Source organism: Anastrepha obliqua, chromosome 3 (assembly GCF_027943255.1).
Source record: "Anastrepha obliqua isolate idAnaObli1 chromosome 3, idAnaObli1_1.0, whole genome shotgun sequence".
In the NCBI taxonomy this organism is placed as follows: Eukaryota; Metazoa; Arthropoda; class Insecta; order Diptera; family Tephritidae; genus Anastrepha; species Anastrepha obliqua.
The window spans coordinates 71,160,443-71,171,827 of NC_072894.1; the positions used below are offsets into that span (position 1 = coordinate 71,160,443).

At 36.8% G+C, this 11,385-nt stretch overlaps 1 protein-coding gene and 1 long non-coding RNA gene across 2 annotated transcripts; both read left to right on the forward strand.

Moving 5' to 3' along the window:
• The first annotated feature begins 353 nt into the window (after positions 1-353).
• Positions 354-9,636, forward strand: LOC129240709 (uncharacterized). The gene is made up of 3 exons (XR_008582101.1): positions 354-489; positions 1,169-1,345; positions 2,513-9,636. It is a non-coding gene; the product is annotated as an uncharacterized LOC129240709 (long non-coding RNA).
• Positions 496-1,162, forward strand: LOC129240708 (uncharacterized). The gene has a single exon (XM_054876667.1). The coding sequence runs from the start codon at positions 609-611 to the stop codon at positions 1,068-1,070; it is 462 nt and encodes a 153-aa protein (XP_054732642.1). The 5' UTR covers positions 496-608; the 3' UTR covers positions 1,071-1,162.
• Positions 9,637-11,385: the final 1,749 nt, after the last annotated feature.

An 11,385-nucleotide genomic window follows, 5' to 3' on the forward strand; every position in this document is an offset into this window, starting at 1 on the left:
AAAGTGAAATAGCATTCGTCTGGTAACATTTTTTCTTTCATTCTTAATTCCGAATTTTAGGAAACGACCAGAAAGCGATAACCAACAAATTGTCGTTACTAATCAAAGAGCGGAATATAATTTTGGGTGCATTTTTTACCTGCCAATAATAGAGAATTGCTCCAGGTAATACACAAACATTTTTTCACAGTATATTTGCATTTTACCCTGAGCATCTAGAAAGGTAACACATCTGGCGGGGTATAAGTGCGTGATTGCGAAAATCTACCCAAAGTAGGTACTACTTTGTGTGCTTTGGCGGAGGAATATTGGCATTTGTATGGCAGCCAGAGTATAAATACGAGGCTGCAATGTAGAAAATTTCACAGTTATTGGCGAGCAGTGATGGAGTGTAAATCGTTTTGAAGTGGATTTGAAAAGCACACATTTCATTGTGCAGCATTATAGCAGATCTGAGCTGAGTCATTAAAGTTCAAGGCTGAACTAAAGGTGTGTGTGTGTGTGTAAATATATATAAATTTGTGTAATACAATTTTGAACAAAGGATAGCGGCTAAATTAAAAAGAAAACGTTGTGCAAGCTGAAACAAATTCTACGTGTGCTGCAAAATGACAAAACTGAAAATAATTCCAGGTTTTGAAAATAATTTTGTTGAAGATGCGTCGACACTACGTGCTTGGGTACGAAATTTTCGTATTAAACGGTCACAAATGAAAAAAAAGCACCGTGGCGATTTACGTGTAAATGCAATGTTAAATACGGCACTGTTGACTGCCGAAGCTGACTTATGTCGCAAGCAAAATGAATGTTTTCGTACCCGACTGATGTTTCATCAAAGATCGGAGAAGGGCTATGTGATGGGACATGTGTTGGACGAGGAGAGAGCAAAGCAACGAGAAACGATCAATAATATATGGAAAAGTGAGATAAATGACCTGGATTCATTTATGCGTTCGCTGAACAGTAGCAATAGAAGTTGCGGTGACAAAACCACTAGAAATGAAAATACTTATAATTTAAAAAGTGTTAACAGCAGTACTTTACAGTATAGTATTGCTGTAGTTAGTTGATAATGTTAAATATGTTTTTTCCTGAAATAATTTTCATTGTAGATGTGTAAAATGTGTACCTCTAGAATAGATTTATTATGCAAGTTTTTCATTTGCAGTCATCGAAGCATCTTCCGAATACTTCGACAATGTGAAAACTGAGAGTTGACACCATATTCTGGTTGAGAATAGCCAGCGAGCCTGGACTGGGCATGCCCGAGTTCTGGGAGCCTGGTATGGGGTGATGCGCACGCACAACTGATGTGTGGAAAATTAGCTCAGATGTTGCTCAATCGGTTCGTAAAATTAGCATTTAAAAAATTATATAACTCTTTTTTTTTTGTCTTATATACGAAAACTATCTATTTTCTCAAAACAAAGTAAAACAAATCGCCATTTTGTTTTATGTAACGTTCGTTTGCGCATGGCGCCATAGGCAGCCATGTTAAACTTCGAAATGTGTATGGATTATAAATTGATATTTTTTCTTTTAATAGTTTGTCGGATTTTGTTTTTATCTTGGTTTAAATTTCATAAACTTAATCAAAATTATGATATGTATTTCATTTTGGAAGAATTTACCTGCAAGGACAGTAAAGAGGTCATTTGACCGATAATTGTAGTTACTGTTCACGAAAATACTCGGCAATGCTCGGAGAAAAGTTACTATCTCATTCTTCATGAGTAATGTGAAGAAATTGGGAGAGACCGTTGTATAGTGTGATTTTGCATCTCTCTCTAACTTATGTATACGCTCATTGTACTCGATGAAGTAAATGGTATAATTTTTAGTCAGTTGACTAATGAGACTTAATGTAAATATCCATCGCATATAAATTGAAATCGAAAAATTTTGATTATAACGTATTTTTCGTGCACAAAGAACAGCAAGAGAAGCATTTTGGCTATTTCGTCTTAGGTGCAATCACAAACTAGGTGCTCCAATTTTCGTATTGCCACCTTGCATTCACATACCGTCTGCACAAATCAGTATCTGATATTTGTTTCACTCTTTCATAAAGTTACAAAGAGTAGTATGTCCTCTTATGCATCAGTTCATGTCAAAAGAAAATATGTCGACGAAATATTTTTATGTATACATACATACATTAAATTTGTTTGCATAAGTGGAACATACTTTCTCCGTATTGTTGGCCTGTATGTATGCAATTTAGCAAGAATAAATGAGATGGCGCTAGTTACTTTGTTTTAAGTTGCCGTAGGTAGTGTATGCAATACCCGCTAAGTACCTGAAAAATAGGCCTTGATTCATATTGAATTTTAATGTTCCTAGATAGTGCAATAAGGATGTAAAAAATATTTTAATCTTTGAATATTTATACTAATTATAAAGAACTGATTTACGAAAAGAATAAACAAGAATATAGATTGATACAAAAATGTAGTGCAAATTTATTTTCAATTTTTTAAAATCACACCATAAATGCAATTTTGTTTTACAGTTCGTTTTTTGCCGATAATGACGTATGACGTGAATACAGTCAGTAAAAGTGAGGTATTCGATACAACAACAGTGGGTGAGCTAAAACAATGAAATCAAAAATTCTACACAAATTGCTGTGGTTGGTGTTACTTCGGATCTATCCGGAATGTGAAAGTGGAGGAAGCGACGGTATGAGCTCATTGATGTGCTATAGATTTCGTTAGTCTGGTCTGTTGTATAAATAATGCAAGCTACACTAAGCTGACGTCGTGGAAAAACTAGCAGCAAAGTATTTGCATCTGTGACATCTGTAGTAAGCCATACTCGTCTATTAACCACGGCAGTCAACCAATGCAGAACACGATGATTATAAAAAAAAAAACGCATGTGGAATTTTACGGGGATTATAATAGCTAACAACCGACGTGTGGTTGCGAATGGTATTTTCCAAATATTTTCGTAGCAAACAACCTTTAATTTTTCAGCTATACCAAACAGTTGAACGTGCCTGTTGGTATTAAAAAAACAAAAAGGAAGTGATTTCAAATGTGATGAGGCAGACGGGCCAAAGAGATTTTAGAGAGAGTCTGTCCAGAAGTCTTAAAAAATGATTGTTCTGAGAAATCGGGTCGTATATATTGAGAAAGATTGACGTAAGCCAAATGGATTTCCTTTTCCGATATTTACCGTTACAGAGTCTGCCGTAATTCTTTCCTTCTGTCCTTAATTATGAAGATAATACTCCTAGCGCTGGTTAAAGAGATGTCTTGCGTGTCTATCGTTTCGTTTCTTTTTTGTTTTTGTCGTTCTTGGTTTTTGTTTTTTCTCTTTACGATTTTGTTACAGCGATACGACGCAGTTGATCAGTTCCTGTGTGTATCGATTGGCCATTAATTTCATCATACTAATGTCTACAAACACCGCAATTCCAAGAGTTTGGTATCTGAATATTTCTGGCAAATAGCATTGGGACTGTTCGTTCAAGTCTGATAGACGATCGTTGTTGACCATCTCTAAGCAGAGTAAAGTTATAAAACTGCAAGAACAGATGGGATTGAGTATTAAAACATAGAAAACATATAGTTGTTTCTCATTTAGAGGAAAATGAGCAAACTAGACAATTTTCTTTCCGTTTTGCAGCGATACATTGCAGTTAATACACCTGTGATTATCCTGACGGTAAAGATTGCAGTGACGTGGACAGTTAGAACCGCTACAAACGTTAAAGGCGACGAAGTGGTGAGGTTAGGTCCAACCTATCTTAAACTAATTTATACCATTACAGCATCAAGAAAGGGAATCCAATACATAATCAGCCACAAATTCTAGATCTGCAAAGAAAACGCATCGAAGTAGTATCAACGAGTACTTTTGCTTAGACTTTTTTTTTTTAGCGATGCGACACAGTTGAACGTTCCTGTGCGTATCTGAATGCATCTGTTAACAACGTGAAGTTTTACTAAATTGCGCAGCAACTACCAGCGGAATATTAGAAAATATTGAGAGCAACGCTGTTTCGATCTTATTCGATTGTAAGGCCAATTGATATTTTCTCTTAACTAATGCCTAATTTATAGGAAGACATGTCACAATTGATCGTGCCTGAGTAAACATAAAAATTACCGGAAAGACGCAATAAGTTCAGGAAGTTATGGCGTATTTACCATCGACACCTTTTAACACATTGGGAACAACCAACTTTGTTTCTACCCTTTACGATTGTAAGGCGATATGAAAATTTCCTTTCACTAATTGGGTAATTTATAGGAAGCGATGCGACAGAGTTGAACATTGCCCGCATTTAAATTCATCTTAAAAATGGCGAGGTTTAGAAAGTGTCCCATACTTTCCATCAACACCATAAACACAATGAGAGCATCTCTACATTTTTTTCGATAACATACCATTGTAAGGCCAAATACAATTTTCTTTTGACTAATGCATAATTTGTAGATGTAAATATCGTCGACTTTGAGCACAAATCTAGCCGCAAGGGCGTAACTTAAAGTATACCATTGGGAGACCTGACGTATCTATCGATAAGCTTGCAAAAACAACAAAGAATGCAACAAAATGTATAAAAATGGCAAAAGGGAATCGTGCCAAAATAATACCAGATGAGCAGTTTTTATCGGAGGTTAGGTAGATTGTAATACCTATGGTCACAATATTTTTCAGTTATTTCAACGGAAAAATTGAAGCAAAGACCAGAAATTGTAGCCCCTACTACCTAGGCGATTTCGGTTCGAATGGACAACTGATGCAGTGTGCTTTTTATAAATCTCAAGTACCATCTGTTAAATATATATTTCTATCGTTTATATCTTGAATTGTATTGTGAACAATCCAAAAGAGAAGCAGTTTTCCATATTTTGCAGCGGTACAACGTAGTTGATCGGTGCCTACGTGTACCTAACTGTTAGCAGCTTTAAGGTCCTTAAATTCTCGATTGGTATTTGTGCTCCAAAGAAGCCTTGTATTTTAAACGCCACGTAAACAAGATATGCCAACAAAGAGTAAGGTATCATTCCTTATGTGAAATTAATCAATTTCTTGTAGAATTCAAAGTTCATCCACAAGTGGTTTATGTGTGACGGATCACTAAGCAATTATTGTGCGTAGGATACACAATTGCAACAGTACATAAGATAAAAGATATAATTTTTTCTCAACCTGGAATGTAAACTTGCAAAAATCAATTCTGAAATTTGAGATTTCGAAGACACAGTTATATTTCCGAACTTTTTTCCAGAAATTTTACCGAGCTGCAACTCGGCATTTAAACGGTTTTACTTTTTTGGCAATAAGGGAATCATGCCAACAACAGGTGCGAGCAGCAAAATACTTAATCTCTGCGGCGGCGGCCATACTTCTATTAAGGGAAGAGGTTAGGAATACATCTTTGTGCAACGAAAGCAAGCGGTATTCATAATTTTACCATTTTAAATACGAATTGACCATCGAGTTTGGAGAATCTGCAATTTTGAAAATTTTTCTTGATAATTATTTTTTTTTCTCGAAAACGTACGATTTTTTCATTATAATTTATAGCGATATATCGCAGTTGATCGGTGCCTGCGAATATCACATCTGTGAACTGGCTATAGGGAATCAAGCCATACGACACTCGGTTACAACGCACCCTTCGCGAACTCGCATCGACGAATAAATTTATTATGAGTAACGGAAGATGACCAAAGTGAGAATTCAACTATAACCTGAGTTCAAGCAGTTGTTATTTATTCTACTTTGCCTGGTAAAATTTAACCCCTCAGTTTGAGAAAAAATGTCCACATAACTTTACAATTTTACTTTCCTCGAGCAAAAATGCGCACAAAACCATCGAAAAAATAGTTTATTTATTACAGCGATATGATGCAGTTGAACTGTGCCTGTACATATCTTCTATGTGAAGTCTCAAATTGGTAGAGTCCCAACAAACCTGACCTGATCTAAAACCATCAAAGAGCACACAGTGGAAATTTGGGAAACTGAAGGTGCTTTGTATATGAAGCTTTCCACTTAAAATTTTATTTACAGTTTCACGATATTTGCCCATTTTATTGAAATCTGCAAGGGAATTTATGATTAGCGGCGCAGATATCTGCATCATAAGTATGGAGCGTAGCAACACCCCACACTTAGAAATAGATTTAACGAACTTGCCGAAAGCTCTCACTCGTCTATAACCCAATTAAGGAACCTGATCGCAGTCTCGAGTCTCTTCAAATATGAGGTCATTACATGAAATATGTCAATACATTTAAATAGTCTATTTGCAGTATAAATATTGTGATGCGGTTGAATGTAATTGTATGGGATTGCATCTTTGCCACGAAGATCAAGCGAAAGATATTTCTGGCGGCATTGCACGCATCCAGATGATCGTTAAAGGGAATCGAACGATACAACTAGAAGTGGCCGTCCATATAAATATCTCGTTAACTCCAATAACGCCTGCATCAGTTTTGTTTTAATTGTGCGTCTTTCATCTAGTAACTTGCGTTTGTGCGGTTAGTCACATTTTCACTGCATCGTTGGTTCTCTACTTTGTTCGTTTATGTGCGAATCCGTACGAGTCGCCGCTCTGCCTGCCCCCTGGTATTGAGCAATGGCACGGAGAGCTCTGAAGAATCTGGCCCTGAGTTGGGCGAAGAAATGTTTCGAAAGGGAATCAAAGAAACACGCGTAAGACTTGTTACGGTTCGTTCTATTAGCATAAACTTGTATATTTACAGGTCATCTGTGACTAACAAGTCATAAAATTGACTTTTCTGCATGTAACTCCATCTAATGGTGTTCGAGATGTCTTAATGAACAGGTTAAATAGGCGAACAATGGCCACAGCTTATCTTGTTAACATATTAAATATGTGCTACTACCTATTCTTGCATATTAATGTACTATATGTTGAAAATTTTATTAGCCAAATTTTTGAAATCGTTATAAAAACGAATAGTCTGTTAAAATAACTTCTGTCAATACACCGTAAAGAGAATTGTTGCCAAAGTCAATCAAGTTCAAAATTTTAGTTCAAATAGATAAATGTAACCGAATTAATTATATTCCTAAGAGGAAAAGAAATAATATGAAGAACAATTGTGCATAAACTACTAAATGGAGAAAATGTAAATGCTAATCAATTTAAAAAAAAAAAGATTGAAGTTCCATCCTCTGTTGACAGAAAATGCTCACATATTGCGACAATTCGTATTGATGTGAAATATGGCAATTTCTTTGCATTGTAATATTAAAATATTTAATTTGATTTGTAAATTCATTCCATATGCAACTTTCAATATTCTTACCTTGTAATTTGACATGTAAAATTCCCAAGAAAATGTAATTTGTTAGATGGTTTAACTGATTTGCGTAGCACACGACACAAACCAGTAAGAACTCTTTCCATGTAAAATTTAAAATCATGTTATTTGATATGTATGATACTTTAGAACATATAATCCTTTGATATACTAACTGACTTGGCATAAGGCACATACTGTCCACATGCTGTTACAAAATCAAGCGTTCGTTGGTGACCAGTGAGTGAAAGATGGCATTTAGTCTTACAATCAGTCTTGCCGTGTGATGCAGCGCAGTATCATTTTGGGAGCAGAGGGATTTGCGTCTGATCAAATTGGGTGATTCTAACTACACAACTTACATTCAGAGCAAGAGCGAAAAAACAGGAGAGAGGGAGATCAAGATAAGCATAGTTTCATATAGGGAAAACATCAAAATCGACTGTTCGATTCCGGAAATTGACTTAATTTTAAAGATACTACGCGAAAGATCCTATTCTTTAAAATCATTTGGCCGTACCAACTATGACGCATGGCATGTGCTCTAAGTGCTTTATAAAGTCCTACATTCGAATTCCATCCTTAAAAATACATGAGCGGTACACGCATCTTTTGCAAATCAGCAGAGCTTCAGGCAGTGGGTTCTACGTTGCCGGAAGGGCCCGGATTCATATCAGGGCAAGGACTTTCACTCCAGCAGCATTTCCCAAACATTTATAGGGAGTGCTTATGCTGTTACAACAACAACCACCACAGTCTCGTCCGACATCGTTCGTATTGGTCGGATGTTCACATGTATATCCATCTAGCGTCCTATGGCTACTTCACTGCAAGCATGCAAGCACGCACGCATATTTACGACAATACCACCGTTTTTTTTTAATCCGGCCGGAGTCTAAACCAATAGTACAGCAACCAGAAATTCTGCCTTCACCTTGTGGGGATACTTGTATCTACGATGATGTTGAATCGATTAAATTACATTCTAATTCCTGATAAGCCATTCTCGTCCATTTTCAAGACGTATACTTCGTATTCTGTCGTTTATACATCGTCCGGATTGTATAACTGCGTCGAGTCACAATGCGAGTAATTTCTTGGAAAGATTTTGGCTTCACGAGTGGTGGTCAATTGTGTGCTGAGCTGTGCGTTCTCTTGCAAAGGCAGGGGCTGCGGTGGCGGCGGCATGTATTGCTTTGCAGAAAGTATGAGGACAAACTATCGATTTGCTTGTTCAACCAATCATCTTTGTTTATTACTACTGGGAAATCCTTAATCCTGATAATCACTACACGAAAGTATGGGGCTTTTGTATGTTTGGTGCTCATCTTCATCATTCCTTAATCCATCACTTTGATTTGGAGAGACAGAGAGAAGGCAATCCCTGCAACCCTATAAATCTTCTAAGTAACTTGTTCTGGGACGTCAGTTCTGTTTCATTTGCTCCGAGGAAATCGTCTTTAATGGGAAGGCAGAAATTTAATTAGTAAACTTAAAACATCGATAATCTACAAGCATTGACCGCGGCGAGGGATATGAAGTATTGACGGCAGCGTGGGATACCAAGTTTTGACGGCAGCGCGGGATACCAAGTATTGACGGCGGCGTGGGATACCAAATTTTGACGGCAGCGCGGGATACCAAGTATTGACGGCAGCGCGGGATACTAAGTGTTGACAGCAGCGTGGGAGCTACCAGCAGTTCATCGTGGGGTTGTAAATTTTATTTCTTCGAGGGATTAGTGTAGACTGCGGCGTGGGAAGCTATGTTGAGACGGCGGCGTGGGATACCAAGTATTGACTGCGGCGTGGGATACCAAGTATTGACGGCTGCGTGGGATCCAAATATTGACGGCGGCGAGGGATGCTAAGAGTTGACGGCTGCGTGGGATACCTTTCTGGGACGGCGGCGTGGGAAGCCTCTTCGATGGATTTATCAACAGCTTATTTTATTGTGTTTGTACTGCCTACTGTCTCGTATCCCATTTTTTCCGTTATCCTTTACGATGCAAATTTGTTATATAGGGCAATATCTGAGTGAATCGACGCTTTTTTGTTTTACTTATCATTGCCCAACATTTATCTTGTTAAGAAAGCAGATAAGGTTCAAGCAGTCTTGTTTTCAAACTAAGATCCCTTAAAATCTGCGATTACTTGTAAAAATGAGTCATTAAAATGGGGACAAATATAATAACCACGAAGCAAATTGTGTAGAATTTGTAGGCAGGGTTTTTAAACTTGAATTTGTATTTTATTTAAATAAATGTATAATGTTTTTTGAAAAAAGTATACAAAGCGCTTTAAATAATTTGTGGAATAAATTGGATTTAACGTAGAAGAAATGAATGAGTATTTTATTGGGCTTTCGACGGTTATGGGGGTTGTATGTGTAAGTATGGATGTGTTCGAGCTTAATTTATTTGGTAAAGTGGAGTACGCTCGCATTTGAAAAAAACTCAGGAGTGTACCCTGTGCGCTAAGCGTACTGGTACACCGACATTCCCATGGCAGTCGGTTCTACGTACCGGAATGACTCGAGTTTTTCCCGACCAAGGGCTGCTGCCCCAGTATGGCTATGTTCAGAAACGCATTATAATGCGCAGTACTTGCAGCGCTGGCAGCACTGTCAATGTGACAATTCATGTAACTGATAGATTTGTTGAAAAATTGCAAATAGATTTGTTGCATTTATGAACGCGCTGTGCAGTAAAATGGAATTGTTACTAAGTTTGGCCATGGACGATGTACACATAGTTACTAAATTATACATACGGGAGCGTAAGTCCTATTTTTTGGTAAGAAATCAAACATGATATATAAATGTTAAACTTAAAAGCATTTTATTTCATATATTAATAAAAACAAAATAAACAAAAATGTAAATTTCACTTAAATATGCTTAAATATTGTAATTTTGTCAAATTACACTTATTCGCTATGTGACTAAAGTATGCATACGGCTGTTTAATAATTAAAAAAATATATATTTTAGTATCTCGTATGGCTTCCTTTGGCATCTACTACAGCAGATAATCTAGCTGGTATGGACAGTGCCAATTTTCTTGTTGTTTCTGCCGATATTAAATCCCATTCTTGAATTAAAGCCTCTTTTAATGATGGAATGGACGTTATGTTTCGTTTTTTTAAGGCTCTTTTCAGATGATCCCATAAATGTTCAATTGCATTTAAATCTGGTGATTGGGGTGGATGTTCCTGTTTATTTTTTACGTTATATATATTAGCAGCCACTCTTTCACCAGATTCGAGGAATGCTTGGGATAGTTGTCGTGCATGAATATAGCATTTTCTGCGAGACCAAGTTTTTGCGTGCTGGAAATGTAACTGTCTTTTAAAATTTCAATGTACATGGTCTTATTCATAGTACCTTCTATAAACCTTAAATTTCCAACACCATTTGCTGCCATACATCCCCATACCATAAGAGATCCTCCACCATGTTTCACAGTTGCATTAACGTTTTGTGGCAAAAACTCCATGTTTGGTTTTCTCCAAACTTTAGCGCGCCCGTCTCCTCCAAATACCATAAACTTGCATTCGTCCGTAAATATAACTCGTTCCCAAAATGTTGCATCGCTAACATGGACATTTTTATACTTTTCAGCATATTCCAACCGTTTAACAACATTTACGGCTCTCAGTAGGGGCTTTTTTCGGGCAACTCTGCTTAAAAACCCATTCCTCTTAATGCAACGACGTACCGTTTGGCTACAAACCTCAATATCGTGATTCAACCTTATTTCATTGTTAATTGCAACCGCACTTTTTTTTCGATTATCCTTCACTGTTCGAATAATAGTCCGCTCCAGTCTTTCAGTAAGCTTACGTGGGCGACCAGATCGATGTTTGTTCGCACAATTTCCATTATTTTCGAAATTTTTTATTATTGTCTGTACAGTAGGTTTTGTTAAATTTAAAATTTCACCAATTCCTTGTAAAGATTTTCCTTCGCGCCTTAGTTTTACAACCATTTTACGAATATCCTCGGATATTTCTTTAGTTTTAGGCATTTTTTACGTTTTTTTATCTTAAATAACAATTAAGTCTGGAAAAACTGATATCAGTCGTAACAC